This window comes from Fusarium vanettenii (assembly GCF_000151355.1).
Source record: "Fusarium vanettenii 77-13-4 chromosome 3 genomic scaffold NECHAsca_2_chr3_3_0, whole genome shotgun sequence".
Taxonomy (NCBI): domain Eukaryota; kingdom Fungi; phylum Ascomycota; class Sordariomycetes; order Hypocreales; family Nectriaceae; genus Fusarium; species Fusarium vanettenii.
The window spans coordinates 3250380-3267916 of record NW_003315880.1 but is presented as its reverse complement, the minus strand read 5'-3'; the positions used below and the strand labels follow the sequence as shown (position 1 = coordinate 3267916).

The 17537-nt window shown below is 52.6% G+C and overlaps 7 protein-coding genes across 7 annotated transcripts; 3 read left to right on the top strand and 4 right to left on the bottom strand.

Moving 5' to 3' along the window:
* Window positions 1–350: 350 nt before the first annotated feature.
* On the bottom strand, window positions 351–1301 carry NECHADRAFT_78232 (uncharacterized protein; the record flags this gene model as incomplete). Its single annotated transcript, XM_003052788.1, has 3 exons — window positions 351–528; window positions 581–750; window positions 969–1301. 3 exons carry the CDS (start codon window positions 1299–1301, stop codon window positions 351–353), a joined length of 681 nt encoding a protein of 226 aa, XP_003052834.1.
* A 2110-nt stretch (window positions 1302–3411) lies between these two features.
* Window positions 3412–4419, top strand: NECHADRAFT_103887 (uncharacterized protein). Its single transcript, XM_003053294.1, has one exon. It carries the CDS (start codon window positions 3526–3528, stop codon window positions 4330–4332), a length of 807 nt encoding a protein of 268 aa, XP_003053340.1. The 5' UTR covers window positions 3412–3525; the 3' UTR covers window positions 4333–4419.
* A 119-nt stretch (window positions 4420–4538) lies between these two features.
* On the bottom strand, window positions 4539–5674 carry NECHADRAFT_36678 (uncharacterized protein; the record flags this gene model as incomplete). The annotated part of the gene is made up of 2 exons (XM_003052787.1): window positions 4539–5081; window positions 5255–5674. The coding sequence occupies 2 exons, from the start codon at window positions 5672–5674 to the stop codon at window positions 4539–4541; spliced, it is 963 nt and encodes a 320-aa protein (XP_003052833.1).
* A 589-nt stretch (window positions 5675–6263) lies between these two features.
* On the bottom strand, window positions 6264–8872 carry NECHADRAFT_78229 (uncharacterized protein; the record flags this gene model as incomplete). The annotated part of the gene is made up of 2 exons (XM_003052786.1): window positions 6264–6461; window positions 6515–8872. The coding sequence occupies 2 exons, from the start codon at window positions 8870–8872 to the stop codon at window positions 6264–6266; spliced, it is 2556 nt and encodes an 851-aa protein (XP_003052832.1).
* Window positions 8873–10290: 1418 nt separating this feature from the next.
* Window positions 10291–10974, top strand: NECHADRAFT_35624 (uncharacterized protein; the record flags this gene model as incomplete). Its single annotated transcript, XM_003053293.1, has 2 exons — window positions 10291–10465; window positions 10517–10974. 2 exons carry the CDS (start codon window positions 10291–10293, stop codon window positions 10972–10974), a joined length of 633 nt encoding a protein of 210 aa, XP_003053339.1.
* Window positions 10975–11734: 760 nt separating this feature from the next.
* On the top strand, window positions 11735–12718 carry NECHADRAFT_35135 (glycoside hydrolase family 43; the record flags this gene model as incomplete). Its single annotated transcript, XM_003053292.1, has 1 exon — window positions 11735–12718. One exon carries the CDS (start codon window positions 11735–11737, stop codon window positions 12716–12718), a length of 984 nt encoding a protein of 327 aa, XP_003053338.1.
* Window positions 12719–12907: 189 nt separating this feature from the next.
* NECHADRAFT_67740 (uncharacterized protein) lies at window positions 12908–16273 on the bottom strand (the record flags this gene model as incomplete). Its single annotated transcript, XM_003052785.1, has 1 exon — window positions 12908–16273. The coding sequence occupies one exon, from the start codon at window positions 16271–16273 to the stop codon at window positions 12908–12910; it is 3366 nt and encodes a 1121-aa protein (XP_003052831.1).
* Between the last annotated feature and the right edge of the window lie 1264 nt (window positions 16274–17537).

Genomic DNA, 17537 nt, shown 5'->3' with positions numbered 1-17537 from the left:
CACTGTTAGCTTTATGATGGCGACTGAACAGAAAGATGCGCAGAGATAACTCGTACCTTGGCAATCTGGGGGTTCAATTAATACGTAGGTTAAAAGAGTCTATGGAGTCATTCTGGGCGACTAGGGCAGCCAGGTCATCTAAATCAACAAAAGTTGTGACGGTCCTTGGAAATTGTTGTGAATCAACAGCTGAGAACGATGACGTAGTGGTGGGGCGAGCTTGTTTTAGCCAGACCAATGACCCCTGACCCCAAGCAACCTTGATTCTGAAGCTGGACCGGATTATTCTATTTCCGCACTATCTCATCCCTTCATTGCCTCCCCCGCTCCCATGACTTGTTCGGAGCAACTCAACAGTACTGCTGATATGACAGCATTGGCTCAATGAAAGCACCAAAACTCTTGGTAAACTCGTCCCTCCAGGCTTCAACCCTCTGGCCCGTCATGTCGTTTCCATACAAGATCCCTCGACGAAACATGACAACTTTTTTGCATCGTCCCGGTGCCGTCCGCTGGTCAATTTCAGCACTGTCATACTTGAATTAGTGAATGAATCAAGCAGCATGTGGGTTGAGCATACATCTCAATGTTTTGGGGTGAAAGCGTCGTCCGGAAATCATGGTCCTTGAGCCATTCCTCGTCTTTGTGCCCCACTGCCACTTCGGCAACCCAACTTCGAGAGTGTAATGGTTTCTCTTGCAAAGGCTCCGGTGTGGAGAATGCGAGGTATCGCATCCAGAAGCTCTCCTTCTGGGAAATTTCCTTCTTACATCAACTATGTCATATTTTGAGTTCCAGTTGATTGTGCTCCAGCAGATTTCTTTATCTCGAAGCTGAGCAGGCAGATCTTTGGCAAGAATTTTGATGTTGCATCTGATATTGGAGGTAGGCTGGTCGGGATCACTGAGGACTCTGATGAAGATTGCCCACGCCCACTGTTGGGTCCAATCTTGATCAGGATGAATCACATGCTTCCTCTCTCCGGGATGCAGTGATGTCATCTGGTTGCGGGAAGCTCTCTCTCTGAAAAGGAGACCAAAATCTCTTCGAAAGCTAGGCTCATATGGCCACACTCCCAATAACCCTGGATTGCAGTACTTGGCGGAGAAATGCGGCTTTGACCAATCGATGCAGTAGTCTACTCTTTTGCCAGCAATGGTCGGTGGGCCGCTTGCAACCATGTCGCTGGAATCTGATGCGATTATCTTTTCAGGTGCGCTTGGAGAATCATCGTCGTAGGGTGGAGGGTCCTCTTGGGACTTCTCGGGAGATGATGCTTGGTCACGTCTGAACCAGTTCATTTTTCAGATTGATGTTTAGCCAAGGACTCCCCAGATTCAGGAGCTAATGGGGGATTTTATAGTTGACTTGAAGCTTAAATAGAAGCCAGATCTCGTCCATGCAATATCTACTTTGATGAGAACGTGCATAAAAGTCATGGGGTTGATGTGAGATGAAACCTAGAGGAAGCACATCGCCGACCGTGGCCGCTACGCCAAGCCAGGGGCTTAAAATAAACTAAAATAAATTTGGAGAAATAAACTCAAGACACACCCAAAAGACGTAAAGATGCCGCAATCACCTTGACCCAAAGAACCTGGACACCTCCGCAAATGCACGAATCGACATGGTCGTCAATTTAGAGATCCATGGGTCCAGTCTTGGTGGTGTTGAGGCTAAGACATTCGACCCACGCAGCATCCATCCAGTTGTGCAGAGAAAGCTTCTAGAAAACGCGCAGGGCTGCACAAAGTGAAGCAAAGGTGCTGGGTTTAAGTGCATCTCGTCCTCTTCATTTGCTCGTTTCATAGCTGCCTGGATGCCCAGGGATGCACGCCGAGCACCGCCACACATCATCTCGTGTCAGTTGCCCAGCCTGCCCATGCGGCTCTGCGGAGGGAGGTGGTCACGGGGCAAAGCAGCAGCACCTTTGTGGCTACTCACTTGATTTCAAGGAATTGGCCCAAAACAGGGCTTGTGATGAACCTTTCAAAGTTAATTTCACAAGGCTCACTGGCTTATTAGCCGTGAGAGCACAAGTGTGCCCAGTCTGAACGCTAAACAAGACGTCAGCAGTTCTAGGCTGCTGTCAACTAAACTAGTTCGACTCCACTAGAGCTCGTTGCCTTCTTGACACTGCGAAACTCAGCGCCAAAACATGAGGAAGCTAGCCGGTGTACTTTCATAAAAACAGAGGCTTAGCATTTGTGCCTTGTAGTCATTGTACAAGGCTTTCTGTAGGTAATTAGGAATATCACCTGTGATTGTGCGCAAATTGAAGTGGGCTCTCTCCCACCTCTGTGGATATTGACCCCTTGGACAACTGTGATCGAGATGGCGATAGGAGGCACTGTGAGTGCCTGGGAGGCTCATATGGCTGCGCTCACCGAGATAGCACTGCCGGGGCATTTCAGTTGTGATACTTTCACTTGGATATCCCGGGGCAGAGCAAAACCAGTGTGAAATGTCGAGGCCTCTTGGATCGAGTATATATCTGGATGTCTGGCCAAGGACTTTAAGGAAGACACAAACAAACAAGCTTCATTACAAAGACACTCATCAATATCAACATCACCACCGCAAACATTGACTTCTTCTTGCTCTTCGTCAAGATGGCTTACACCCACTGGTATGTTTCTTGGATAACGCTCTGCTTCAGCCCCTAACATTCAACAGCAACGACAGCAACTCTACCGAGAGCCACCGTCGACCTGTCAACTTGGCTAACACGCCGCGAGTATGGCAATGCGTATGTTGGACCAAATATGCTACTTCTTTTGATGCTGAGATGCTAATTATGGACCAGTGCAACTGCAACGGGGGCTGGTTCAGCATGTTCACTGACCCGGTTTGCCATTCGTGTCAAGTTCGACGCTGTTCCCGTTGCCACTACGCTGCAGCCTGATCAGCGGAAGCCGGATCTAAAAGATCGTCCGGTCTTTACCGCCGGGGGAATGATGCCCTTTCCTTTGTCTAGACTGCGTTGGATTTGGGGAGGATTGGTGGATTAGATGCTATGGGAGCACTCGCTTGGGATGTAACAATATTTCTTATCTTCACTAGAGAGCTGGCACTCACGTGCGGGATAGATAAAATTCATTCTTTTTTTGTAACTGTCTCGATCTTTGCCACTTCAGCCATATTACTATTACTATTGTCAAGTGTCAGCACCAGCTGCCTATGGCCAACGTGGTACAGTATCGGAGCAACTCTTACATTAGGGCCAAGGTATCTAACCCAATAGAGTCTCGACTTTCCATTCCTCCCATTTGCATCATAGGTGATATAGTTCCTCTCTTGAACGTAGTTTTCCATAACAAGGATCCCCTCGGGTTCGTACCCTCTCAATTCCCATGCCTCGGCACGAGTTGTCATGCCCCACTCTTCCGACCGCAACTTGACATCCACATCCATCATCACGGCCCGTAACACATGAAACCATTAAAAAAACATCTCGGGATCTAAAGTGATATAGCTACATATCGTCTAGTTTCCTCTTGTCCATAAGCCAAGCCCATATCAGCCATGTCCGATCTCGGCCCCCCTTTCCACCACATCCCCGGCCTCCCCAACTTCCGGGACCTCGGAGGTCATCCGATCCCCATCGCCTCCCGACCGGGCTACACCATCAGGCCCGGCGTCGTCTTCCGCTCCGCTGATCCATCCGGAGTCACCGATGAGGGCGTCTCGCATCTCCAGGACCTCAAGATCTCGCACGTCTATGACCTGCGCTCCAAGCCAGAGATTGAGCGCTACTCCTCGGCAATTCGGGAGTGGCCCGGTGCTGAACGCGTCTTCGTCCCCGTCTTTATGGACGATGACTACAGTCCGGAGGCTATCGCCCTACGCTATCAGAACTACACCGCCGAGGGACATGAGGGATTCACGGAAGCTTATCGGTCCATTTGGGAGTCGGGCATTGGACCTATCAAGACGATCCTCTCTCACCTAGCCAAGCCGGACCCCTCTCCGTTACTCGTCCACTGCACGGCGGGCAAAGACAGAACAGGTGTTGTCTGCGCATTTGTCTTGTCCATCTGCGGCGTCGATGACGAGACCATCGCTCGCGAGTATAGTCTCACGGAGGCCGGGCTGGGCGACTTTAGGGAACAGCTTCTCAGCGCGGTGATGAAGAGCCCCGAGCTTCAAGGCAACCCGGAGGGCGCCAAGCGCATGCTTGGTGCGAAGCCAGAGAACATGCTTGGAGCTCTAAAGGCCATGCGCGAACAGCATGGCTCCGTAGAACAATATGTCGTTGAGAAATGTGGCCTCTCGCAGGAAGAGGTTGAGCAGATTAGGAAGAACTTGATCGTGCCGAGCACGAGTACGTGAGAGGCACACAAAAGCAGAGGGGGATGAAAATCGAGGTCAGTCGTTAGCATAAATAGAATATCGTGCTCTCATAGCACATCATCCATGTCTAATTAGTTCATGACTTTATACATGGCGTTGGTATTCTTATAGTACAGTTGCGCCGCTGGCCAAGTAAGGCGATCCCCCATATCCCATCACACATACGACATACATAGTAATACACTTCAAGGAACAGATGTGGGAATCTTGACCAATCCGCGCTTGCGGTCCTCGTGCGGCGCACCGTACCGCCAGCCGGTTCCTCTCCTCGACCGGCCGTCACGTCCAACATCGTCAACGTTGACCTCCTTGAACCGGAACTCGTACCGGTCAGTCTTTACCCTCCTCGTCCGTGACTCCTCACGCTGGCGCTGCTCCATAATCTTCTGGGCAACCTTGTCCTCCTCTGCCTGTGTGGCCTCCTGGAACTTCTTCAGGCTCTCCTCACGGTCAGCACCCTCAAACACTTCCCGCTCCATGTCAATCAGCTCAGGCTGAGGCGATCGCTTGTCAGCTGAGAGCATCTTGTCATGGAAGGCCTTTGCGGCGTCTTCTCGGGTAAAGTGTCGGGATTCGGAAACGGGTTGGAAGAGTTGTTGCATGGTGAGGTTGTGGACGTGGATCTCGTTAATGGGTTCGTGAGGCTCGTTCTCCTCGCCTTCTCGGAAGGAGGTCTTGGGGAGCATCTTCATGACAGCCTTGGCGTAGGGAGTAGCTAGTTCCTTGCCCTTTTGAGTGTGTTAGCTTGATGCCAAATCAAGGAGTGCGATACAAGCGAGGTATTAGTGTTGCTATCAGGATATACAAGTGTCTAACCATTGGAATGTCTTCAAGACTAATCGAAAAATTTTGTGTAGTCTCATCACAGCAAGCAAAACGAAATCAGAAAAAAAGCACTCACATCTGTCACCCATTGCTTCTCCACCTCCTTCAACCGCACCACGGCAGCAACTCTCCTCACGTCGACGTGCATCTCAGCAGACACAGCCTTGAGCGACTCTCCCCGACGCACCACCTTGTCGTAGATGAGCTCCCGAGTCGAATCGTCCAACACAGGCTGACTCCGGAAGAGAGGGTTGAGGGGAAAAGGTTGGTCTTGGTAGGGACCGAGGTAGTTGGGAGAGCCATTCGATTCCGCCAGGTTCCTGCCGTTGGTCGAGTTGAGCCACTCAAACATCATCATGCGGCCCTTGCTCATCTTCTCGCGGCATGGTGTCGTCGAAAAGGTCCGGACAAATGGCGCGGCGGTCCTCGAGGAGAGAGAGGCGGCGGCATCGAGGCCAGCCAGCGGCACCGACGCGCCGCATAATCTGGGAGGCATGACTATAGCGGCTTCGAGAAGTCTCTGACCACGAGCTGCATTACATGCGACCCGGAACCAATTGATTAGAATTGGTTGGGTGGAAGTTCAGAGAAGCTGGTTTGATTGAGGTTGGGGTGTGCATTGTCAAGCAGCAGCAATTTTTCAGGTCCACGGAATTACTAATATCCGAAATACCAGCCCACAGTGTGCCAATGGACCCACCCAATTGAGTATGCCAGGCAATGTCATCTCAACGACAAGTCTCTCTATTGTTGGATGTTGTATTGACCAAGTTATCTCACGGCTTTCAATTTTACTTCATGGAATTTCATGCTTAATAAAATTATTGATATTGAAAGAAATTGGTATTCGTGTGTATCTGTTACCTGAGCCGTCATGCAAGCGCCAACCATCACCACAACTCCCAGCTATCCAATCCTGACAACCACATAATGCAAGACATTAATCCAGACAAATCAAGGCTGAGCAAGTCATCCAGAAGAAAATCTATCCAACCAGCGTATTAGCCTGAGGTGTACATGCCTCGGTTTCCGTCCCTGTTCGGCGTATTTACTCAGGGGCTTGATAGCGAACAAGAGCAAGGCCATTAGCTCCCCTTAGAGCTCGACAGCCGATTCTTTTTGGACTTGGCCTTGGCCGCTACTGCTGCCGCCTTCTTGGCGGCTTCGTCCTTTTCGGCCTCTTGAGAAAGCTCCTTCCACTTGCGCCAGCCGTCAAAGTCGATCAAGGCTTGCATGCAACCCCATTCCATGACTTTCCTCTCAAGCCAAACGAAGTTAACAGGCTACCGATCAGTCAGCAAGAGATCCTATGTGAAGAGAGTATACTAGAACAGACCTTGGTCAAGAAGTCGTTGCAACCGGCCGCCAAAGCCTCGTGTCTGTCGCTTTGAAGGGAGCTAGCAGTCAAAGCAACAATAATGACGGGGCTCTTAAAAAGAGTCGTGTTTTCCAGTCGATCCTGATCTTTGAGCTCGTCGGGATTCTCTTCGGGGACGCTACCGCTATTAGGAGTAGAAGAGAATACGCCGATCGAGTTGACTTTTTCCAATCGTCGAATTTCCCGAGTCGCATCCAGGCCGTTCATGATAGGGAGTTGAATGTCCATCAGAACCAGATGGAATCCGCCGTTTCTCCACTTCTTGACAGCGTCTCGCCCATTCATGGCTGACGACCACCTCACCTTCAGCCGCTTGACAAACGCCTCCAGAAGCTTTAGGTTGATTGGGTTGTCTTCGACAATGAGAACATTGATAGGAGGTACCCCGCCATTGAGCATGCCTGGAGGTAGGTTCGGATGCTCGACCTTCTTGCTCTTCTTAGGACGGCTATTCGGAAGTCGAGGTGACGAGATGGCGGGCGGAGGAGTTGCGGAACGGACTGGCGCAGGCTCGGGAGCTGGTGGTGTCGGTAGAGGAGGGGCGGCCGGAGGCATGCCGGGGGCATCTGACGAGTTTGAATGAGTTCGCGAGTGCGGTAGTCTCGGATTAAAATGCTGCGTACCATGATTCGCGTGGTTCACGGTGGCAGCGGCGGCCAATGACGTGGACGAGCCATTAGCTAGAATCGTTGGCGACGATGTGTGAGTCCGGACTCCTCTCGGGCGCTGAGGTGGATATCCGCGTCTAGTACCTCCAGGGGATGGAATTGGAGGGATGTGACCAGTACCAAGCACTGCGATAGAGTGCGGTGCTTGTGCATTAGATTGCAACTGGCCCTGCGCTGGAGGATGTGGTGAAGATACGGCACCGGCATGGGCGCCAACAATGGGAAAGTATCCCTCGCTTGTCTCCGTAGGTCGACCATCTTCACTATAATAGATATTCCCAATATAAGCAGGCCCAGCAGGGCGAGGCGAAGCCTTGGGTTGGCGCCGGGGAATGTCAATGACGAGTGCTTCTTCGACGCTCTGGCCGCCAGGATAGTATGCATCGAGTGTTCGGCCCATAGGCTCCTCGGGGCTGAGGAATCGTTCTTGGTGTTGGTCTCGAGGACATATACGAATGTTCAGATCGGGAGAATCAAAGGTCCGTCCGAGCGAGTTTGCATATTTTCGTAGAATCATATCGCGAACATCGTCGACGAGATCGTCCTCGTTGACGGTAACGAGCGTGGCCGAGGCATTAGGCCGCTTGACCCAAATCTTGCGGGTCACCATGTTGCCGTCAATAGGTATGAGCGTGGAATTGTCAGCGACTAGCTCATTCGTCGAAGGCTGGTTATGAAGAAGTGTCTTGATCAAGGTCGTTTGACGGTTGGACAGCAAGCTCTGTCGTCGCGGCGGCGGGGCAGGCCGTGGTGCTGGCGAACCCGGTATCGACGGAGCCGCGGTCGGGGGGAGCCCAGGGGACAGGGCAAAAGCCGAAGGTAGCGCCGGTGTCAGGGGCACAAAGGCAGCGGACTTGGGAGAGGAGGGTGCGGCGGCTTGATCGGGACTCAACGGCTCGTCGTCATGGTGTCGGGCAGCTTCAGGACCAGTGTCCAAGTCAAGGTCAGGGACCGACTTTGGGTGGGCCGTTGGAGACACTGGTGACGCGGAGGTTGCGTCTTCGTGGATGCGGCCGAGGTTCGAGCTGGCCTGACGCGGTCGAGATGGCGATGATGAGGGCGTCGAAGAATCTAATGGCTTGGACGAAGGGGAAGTCAAACGCGGCGGACGAGGTTGCGGTGGGTGTGAGGAGCCTTGCAGATCGTTTCTCGGCAGAGGCTGGTCACTGGAGCTAGCGACGGTTGTAAGCGGCAAGCCGCCGAGGCTCTGGTGGTCTTCAGGCGAGGCCGGCTGTTTCAGCACTGAACCGGTCGCAGTGTCTGGCGCTGTGGAATGGTCATGAGCCGGTGGAACCGCCGACTCCGAGGAGCTGTCCGTAGCCGGGATTGAGTTTGCTATATTTGAACCTTGTGGGCAAACCTCAACCTCTTCACTATCATCTTGTCGTTGGGAGCCATCAGGCGTTGATGTCGTTCCACGCCTTGTGCTCGCGGTACCTCGAGAATGGCTGACAGCCCGACGAGAGGAGCGGTCTCCTTCAGCGCCAGACCCCTGGCGAGCTCGATCCCGATCCCAGAAGGGGCGGCTGCCGTGCGACGATGTTGTGTCGGTGAAGCTCTGAGCTGACGATGCCAGCGAGCCAGCAGTCGAATGCCTTCGCTTTGTGAACTTGGCTCTGAGGCGCGAGGCAATGTCGGTAGCCCCCATCAGGACGGCATGGGCCTGCTGAGCTGGCAGGACACGGCCGAGGCGTGGAGCTGGAGCTGGAGCTGGAGCTGGAACTGGAGCTCCAGGTGGTATGGCAGGGCGGGTGAGACAAGGAAGAGGGGATACCAATTGCTCACAGATGACGAGAGATCCGCTCGAAAGGAAAGACGTGGGAGAAACGGAACACAGGAAAGAAGAGATGAAAAGAACGAAGGCCGCAGGGTTCGTGGCCAGCCGGTCAGTAGCTTCGCAACATCGACGATGACCAAGGTCCCTCGGACAGGGTATCAGAAATGAGGCTGATGTCACATATGATGATTAAGGAGAGAAATAGACGGTAAACAAAAAAGGAGTCTAGGAACCGGAATGAGGGAGAAGAAGGAATATGGCGATGATGATATGTAAAAAAAAGAAGATGAGGAGGGGGAAAATACGGCGTCGCCCAAAAGTTGGTCACCGTGATGCTCCCCTCGTCCAGCTTGGGCTGTCGAACATCGATAGCCCGCGATTGCGCACGCATGCTTCTGGTGTGGTAATTTAAAGCCGAGCCAGCGCGGCCCTGGAGCTGTACAATGCACAGCTCACAGCATCCATCCAAGGCTATTCTGCCCATTCAACGCCCTCCCGAGCGTCTCCATCCGACAGGGGTCATCCAAGTTGGGTCGTCGACGTGCTCTTTCTGTCGCCTCACCCGGACTGTCAAAGATGATCAATCAAGCCCCAATCCCTCACAACGGAACCCCGGCGACCCGGTTCTTTGGGTCTTTTGAGCCCCGTTTCGATCGGATTGGGATGCGTTTGATCCTGTCTGTTCAGCTGAGGCTTCTGAAGAATCCACCTTCTCAGGCTGTCACATCTCACATGTACAGCGGCGCGCCTCTTCACATGCCACCGCGTCTACCGCCTGCGCGTTTGTTGTGTGCTGTGTTGTTTGCCTGGATTTCATGTCAGTGTTGTTGCCCCCAATGCGGGCGAAAGTGATAGGTTTTGGCAAGGTGTGAGCATCCTTTCTAGCACCATGCATGCTAGCACTCGTTCGGGCATCCACAGGAGAGGCACATGATGCTGCCAGCGATTAATCGAGTTGAAATCAATGTCAAAATTGGTAGTGGCAAAGGGAAGAGATCATCAAGCAATATTGAAACATGATGAGTGACGAAATCAAGCTTTGGCGGGGGATCTCCACTGTGCAGACACTGGCTCACAAAAAAGAGCGCCCACTTTAGGTAGCTGACATAAATATTTGATGATTTATGACCATGCTTATGAGAAGAGCGTACCTATAATTATGTCAGCTTATGAAGCATCCCCCAACCTTTTTGTACACTCAACATGTCCAATCATGAATTACCAGAGGCCAGGATATCCAACTGTCACCCTTCATCAATCGTTTCAGTCCACGCCCATTAATCATTTCAATGGCACCGATCCTTCATCCGATACTGCCTCAAAGCGAGGAGACGCTCGACAAGCCAATTCCGCGTCGACCCAAATCGCCAAGGCGGCTTGCGCAAATCCAGGCGCAGAATCGGCGGCGTGAGCATTTGGCACGACACCCATCCTACTTTGAGAGTATAGAGCATGAACTAGCAGGTATTTTTATTCAATCCGCCTGGCCAAACTTGAAAGCTAACAAATGGCCAGATCCCGTCCTCTATGAACGCCTAGTGAAGCGGTTTCAGACAGCCGAGGAGCGTGAAGCCGAGGGCAAAGTGAAGGGCTATGGCAGGACCCTCGAGGCTGACCTACAACGTGGAGAGTCCAAGCTCTCCAATTTGAAAGAGTCAAATGGGTCAGGGCGCACGCCGAACGGCATGGAGAACTCTGACGGTGACCTCGAGCATCCGTGGGAAAAGCCAGCGACCGACAAGGCTCACGGCCTGCAGCTGTGGCATGCATTTCTGGAAGAGCGATTCGTCCATGGTCTCGACGAAGACATTGATTATCGCCCCATCGATGAGGATGAAGACCTCGACACTATGATCAGGCGGGACGCCCAAGATGCCTGGTTCGATGATGAAGAGCCGAGCTGGGTTGACGAGGAGGCGTCGGGAACAGACCAACAACGAAGACGGGGTGAGACGGGCATCCAAGACTTCTAGATCCATGAGAAGTCAAACTACAGCATCAACAAGACATAAGGCTCTGGGCGCTCTGTGGCTTGCCCTGCAGGGAAAAACAGGCGTCTCATCGTCGCACATTAATGCCTCGTGGATCAGATTTGCACGAACCATCCTGTCGCCTACCAGCCGACCCATTGAAAGACCCAAAAGCATGACGATATTCGAGGCTCTCGTCTACACCATCACACGAAACCGTCACATGGGACAAGCACACCTCAAGTCCAAGGCTGGCCATCATGGATGTCACCAGATGTCACAGCCGACAAGGCTATTTACCCTGGAGAAATACCGGCATCGAGGTCTTGTGAGTCTTGGCCTCCCCACCGCCACAGCTGTCTTTTTCGAAAAGTCGTCTTTCAACAACGGATATGATATGAACTGTCCACTCGGGTGTTACAGCTCTAACGCGGTGTCGTCGCCGAATCTCGACTCCGCGCCGTGAACCCCGCCCACCGGATTACCGAGCCGGCATCCCGACCACATGAACCCACCTTGAAAGGTCCCAAGACAACTTGCCTGCACTACTATTAGGCGGCTCAGAGGAAGAAGCGGGTAAAATGGGGGGTACTTCTGGATAAATTGCATGGTTTGTCTGGGGTAGAGCTTCACATGGACCTTGCAATTATACGCGGGGTTTCACATCATATATTGAGCCACTTCCCAAGCTTCACATTGCACGACTTATACCAAAACACATCAAACTCTTGTTTATACACGCCTTCTTCTCAAACTTGTCAACATGGCGCCCCTCATTACAAACATTTATACCGCCGATCCCTCGGCCCACGTCTTCAATGGCAAGGTCTACATCTACCCCTCGCACGACCGCGAGACAGACATCAAGTTCAACGACAATGGTGACCAGTACGACATGGCTGATTACCATGTTTTCAGCACTGACAGCCTCTCACCACCCGGTGAGGTCACCGACCACGGTGTGGTCCTGAAGATGGAGGACGTCCCCTGGGTCTCCAAGCAACTCTGGGCCCCAGACGCCGCCGAGAAGAACGGCAAGTATTACCTGTACTTCCCCGCCAGAGACAAGAAGGGCATCTTCCGTCTCGGCGTTGCTGTCGGGGATAAGCCAGAAGGCCCATTCACGCCGGATCCTGAACCCATCAAGGGGAGTTACAGCATCGACCCAGCGTCCTTTGTCGACGATGACGGTCAGGCGTACCTCTACTTCGGCGGTCTCTGGGGCGGACAGCTCCAGTGCTACCAAAAGGGCAACGACATCTTTGACCCAGAATGGCAAGGCCCTAAGGAAGTCAGCGGTGAAGGGGTGATCGCCCAGGGACCTAGGGTCGGCAAGCTCACCGAAGACATGTACCAGTTTGAAGGCGAGGTTCAAGAGATCACCATCCTCGCACCAGAGACGGGTAAGCCGATTCTAGGCGATGACCACGACCGTCGCTTCTTTGAGGCTGCGTGGGTGCACAAGAGAGGTGACACTTACTACTTCTCCTACTCTACCGGTGACACCCACTTCCTCTGCTACGCGACGGGCAAGTCCCCCCTCGGACCCTTCACCTATGGTGGGCGTATCCTGGAGCCTGTTCTGGGATGGACGACGCACCATTCGATTGTCGAGTTCAAGGGCAAGACCTATTTGTTTCATCACGACTGTGAACTGAGCAAGGGCGTGGATCACCTTCGGTCTGTCAAGGTGAAGGAGATCTTTTATGATGATGAGGGCAAGATAATTACCACGACGGCGGACTAAGTCAATATTTGGATGCTTTATGTATGAGAGAAAATGTGTAGTCAATGCGATAAAATGTAATGAGCCATTCCTATTTTAACCCAGTCATCCTTCGTTATAGATTATCCAAACCGACACTATTGTACATCTCCGATCAAGGGAAATACTTGGCCATCCTGGCTATACTCCCCTGGGTATCAGTCATCAATGTTACTCTGCAATTCCAAGACGAAGCTTGTTCAAAGCCTCCTCATACTTGGCTGGGTTGTGATCAACCAACATACTCGTCCCAAACCTCATCTCCCTGAAACGTGCCTCGACGTCCTTGACGTACTTGAGCACAATCCTCTGCGCTGGTTTGCCAATGTTGTCTTCCTCCAGAAGAAGGAAGGCATCGCGTCTCAAAACCCGTTGGCTCTCGATAGTGAACACCTCTCCTGGTGGCACTAGCTTTCGGTTCGTCATGCCTACTCTCAGGCCTTGCAAGACAGAATACCCCCATTTAGACGTATCCCCCGAGGGAACCGAAGGCAGCCCACCATACCACTTGTCTGCTATACCTGTTTGGAAGGACTGCCATATTCGCTGACGAATCTCGGCCTTGGCCTGTTGCTGGTCATTCTTGAAAGCAAGTGCAACCGCCTGGAAGTCGTGTAGCGCACCCAACGACAGATAAGGCACAATGTCATTTCCATGGACTATAGTAGTGATGAGGCCACGGGTGCGTTTGCGGAGGGATGCCGACATTGTGCCAGGGGGTCCATATGCGTAGACATGAATCGGACGCCTTGGTGGTAAAGTAGAGTGAATGGGGAGAAGGCCATCGGACTTTTGATCACCAACTGATCTGTCAGGGGCATCAGTAGCAGTGATAAAGCCAGTGCCAGAGGGATTTGGTTCCGAAAGCATAACTCCAAGCAGTGCTGTTACTGCGCCTCCAAGCGAGTGCCCGCAAAGCACAAGCCCATAATCTGGGAACTCGAGCAATGCCTCCCGAAGTGTAAGCAAAACACGTCTGTCCCCTCCATATAGCAAGCGGCGAGCGGAAGCATGGACACCTTTGTGTACCTTGTGACCTCGTCCACGCCAAGTGAGGACATCGTAATCACAGGTCATGTCAGCCAAGACATCCTCAAACCCCAGGGTTCCACGACAAGCAAGGACGACTGCCTTGGCGTCGTGATCCAACGAGATGTAGTGCACAAGGGGCACACCTGTTCCGGTTGAGCCGCTCGAGTCTGTTCCACCCTGAGAGTCGACAAACGAGGCCAGGAGGATGCTGTGGGTATCGGACTCAGTATGGTGGACAAAGTGTCGAACATCTGTGTGAGTGCTATCCCAAGCTCTCAGGAGAGGCATTTCTTTGGATATTCCCATAAACTTCAAAAATGCAGAACCATAAGAAGCAGATGAGAACCGCATGTATCTCGTGATGTTGCGAAGAACATGTGCCTGGGGAAACGTGCCATCAACCATGCCATCACGCCGGAGACCACCAAGCGCATCCGTCGCCGTGTACGCGCTCTTTTGGTAGTAGTAAGACAGAACCAAAGAGGACTGAGAGTCATTCGAGGCCAGACTGTATAGGCTTGGAGCTTTCCGAAGCACCCGATGGTGACTGAACTGAGGTGGCTCAAGGAGGCCGGCCTGCTGGGAACTCTTTGCCCAGGAAGAGTCAAACGTAATCCCACTCACAGATACACTGGGCGAATGGTTTGAACCTGGGTTGGTTGATTGGATGGAGTATGTGTCTGTCTGAGAAATCATGGAGTCACGTCGACGCTCGTGGACGGAGACATAACTCGCACGAGAAGAGTTCCGCGGGATCATCTCTGCCTTTTCAATGCGCCGCTGCTCTACCGAGGAGGGAGGGCTGGTGATTGACTTGATGTTGTTGGGCTTAGTGACAGTCGATGCTCGTGATCGAGGCCTTGGCTTGCTATCGTTTGAAGGGGTGTCCTTGTGCCAAATGTTGGAGAATGATTGACTTCCTTCTCGAAGGACTTGTCTTAGACCACTTTTCTTCTCTGATGTCTGGCTACTACTGGTCGACGAGTCAGACTTCCTCTTGGGCAGGACTTTCCTGGATGTTGCAAGGGTCTCTCGGGAACCGTTGGTTTTATTGCGGGTGTTGCTTGCATTGATGGGTGCCCGGGGCCTCTTCTGGTTTGCTTCGCGTTTCGAACTAGAGGGTTTCTGGGGTTCTGTTGGCGAAGTTGGCGGCGTAGCAGGCGAATTCGCCCGTGATAGTCTTCCCTTTTCATCTCTAGCCGGGACGGTGCTTCGAGGTCTCACAGTTGCTTGTGAGGAACTTCGAGACGATTGTTCATTGAGTGTCTTGGCGACCCTTGAGCATCGTGGCGGGGGCGACTTGGTCCCAGGTGACCTTGGCTTCTTGGCCGGCTTTGGTGGTGGGTTTGGTGGCACTTCTTCTTGAGGGGTCTCATCCGGTAACTCGATTACGGGTGGAGAGCTTGGAGGCTCTTCACAGCTCTTGAACGAGGTGTCTCCAGTCCTAGACCTTTCAAGCTTGTAGACGACGCGGTAACTTGAGGCTTCAGCAGGCCCATCAGATAGTTGGCTGAGGCGACTGCCCCCTTGAGGCCGTGGTGCATTCATCTCGACGATCTCTGCGCCCGGCAGTGTGGGTAGGGGAAAGGGGTTGGACCCATTGACATCGATTGTGATTGTCTGTGTTGAAGTGACGGAGTTCGAAATGGTGACGGAAGTGTCGGCAGGCAGTAATTTCACCATTTCATCCTTGAGTCGGCATACTACTGCCTCCTCGTCGTCGGCCGGGGCTGATTGGGACACCTCTACCACCTCCCTTCGCAACATGCTAGGACTGTTACCTCGTGAAGGCGGCGTCGTGGGTTTTGTGTGGAGGGGGCTTCGAGGGGCACGATCTTGGATATCGATCCTTTCGCCGTCATTCAAGACAACAACATCCCAAATGACCTCTTCACACTCTTGCCGACGCTTATCCTCGTCAATCATCTTCCAGCACCATCTTTGTAGGTATGCCAATGCGCACAAGCCAAGGACAAGGTCCATGACACCAACGGTCTCTCCTTCAACTCCAATAGAGGTGTCTGTGAACTCGCGTCGAATCAAGGTGATGATGCTGGCGATGGCTCGAGATGAATCAGTAGACCCAAACAGTTGATCAAGTGATGACAAGATTAGTTGCGAGACCCCCGAAGCCATGGAAAATGTTGTGCTTGTCAAGTGGAAGCCAGCACTCGTCCAGAAGACGGCCTGTGACATGGCATGGTGGAGGCTCTCGAGACTTTTTTCAATGATGGACTCAGCTTCAGCAGCAGCCAAGTCGCTTTGGGATCGCGCGAGGGTTTCTCTTCCAGCACGGCCCAGAACGGTTTCGACCATGCTGCGAGCGAGTTCCAGGGAGGATAGGGTAGTGACCTTTGCGGCACCGAGGCCGTAAGAGCCAGCTGTCGAACTGAGTCGAATGGCTAAGCATGTCGAACGCGTTGCGAGACTGACAGCTTGAGCAACAGGCGAGGGCAGCAGGGTGCGGCCCGGCTGCGGTGGAGGTACAGCCTCGGCGTCGGACATGATGCTCTGGCTGTCCATGGTGATGAGAATCGAGGCTCTTTCGGAGAGAGCATGGAGCAAGAGTGGAAACTGGACTCTAGTAAACGTCGGAGACTATTATTTAGGTCTCAAAAGCTCATTAAAGAGGCTGGCATTCAAGGGTCCGAGTTCTGAAGAGAGAGAGAGGGCACAGATCCAAGGGGAGGCTTTAGAGAAGCTCCGAAGTAGCCAGGAGAACATTGTAACGACGGTGGCCGCCTTGCCGCACTCAACACCAATGACACGGCTGGAATGTTGATAAGAACGTGGCAAAGGGCGGATGGCCATGGCATGTCGTTGGGAGTGTGGCATGGGGCATGGGGATAATAACAAGGATAACTCTCGAAGCAAAGCCTCAGACGGGAAGAGATGACGAGATGTGAAACAAATTTGCATGTGATTGCCAGCAAAAAGGGCGCCATGTCTTTATGCAAAGGCTTAGGTAGGTACCTTACAAAAAGCCTCCTCCTGGAGTAAATTATATGGCTTCAGTCGCACGGTCTTTTTATCTCTTCAAAAATCATTGCATCTCAGCTTCAAGGAGAATTTGGCGTCTGTGAGGCTGTTGCAACGGCCTCGTTAGAGTTTGTTCTGGTCTTGGCTTCATTTGGGAGTTGGAGCTATTTCAGGTACCCTTTGGATGATCCGGCAATCTCGGGTGTTCCTGGATGTCTCAAACACGACAATTTCTTTACAAGACTGTCCATGCCAGAGAAAAAAACATTCACGACTCAAATTGACATGAGTTGTTTACATGGAAAAGACAGATAGGGACAGCTTCCGCATATCATCACGATTATTGAGATGCTACGGCCATGGCGAATGCAGCTTCACGGATCGCGGCACTTGTTCCGGGACACAGGAGAACTGACAGGGATGATTAGCCCAACAAACAATCAATGACTTGAGCGCAAAAACTAGGAACCAAGACGCCTCTCGGCTTCTGCTTATCAGTTCAGCTCAGCTCGCGCCCTGACCTTGGGGTCATCTAGAACCCCATGTTTGCTTCGAGATCCGGGGCTGACCCTCCCTCTGTCCTCCCCGCGTCTAGTTTTGTCTTGGTCCCTGAGACCACAAATTCCTAGCCAGCATCCGCAAGTCGTAGGGATAGGTACTTGGTGTAAGTCGATGTTGATTCTTCCCTTCCGAGGTTTTCAGACGCGTCTGGGGCCAGATCCGGTCCTCTCCTAATGCCGTCATGATCTGGCCTCAGACCAACTGAGTCACAATTGCCCAAGAGGCGCAC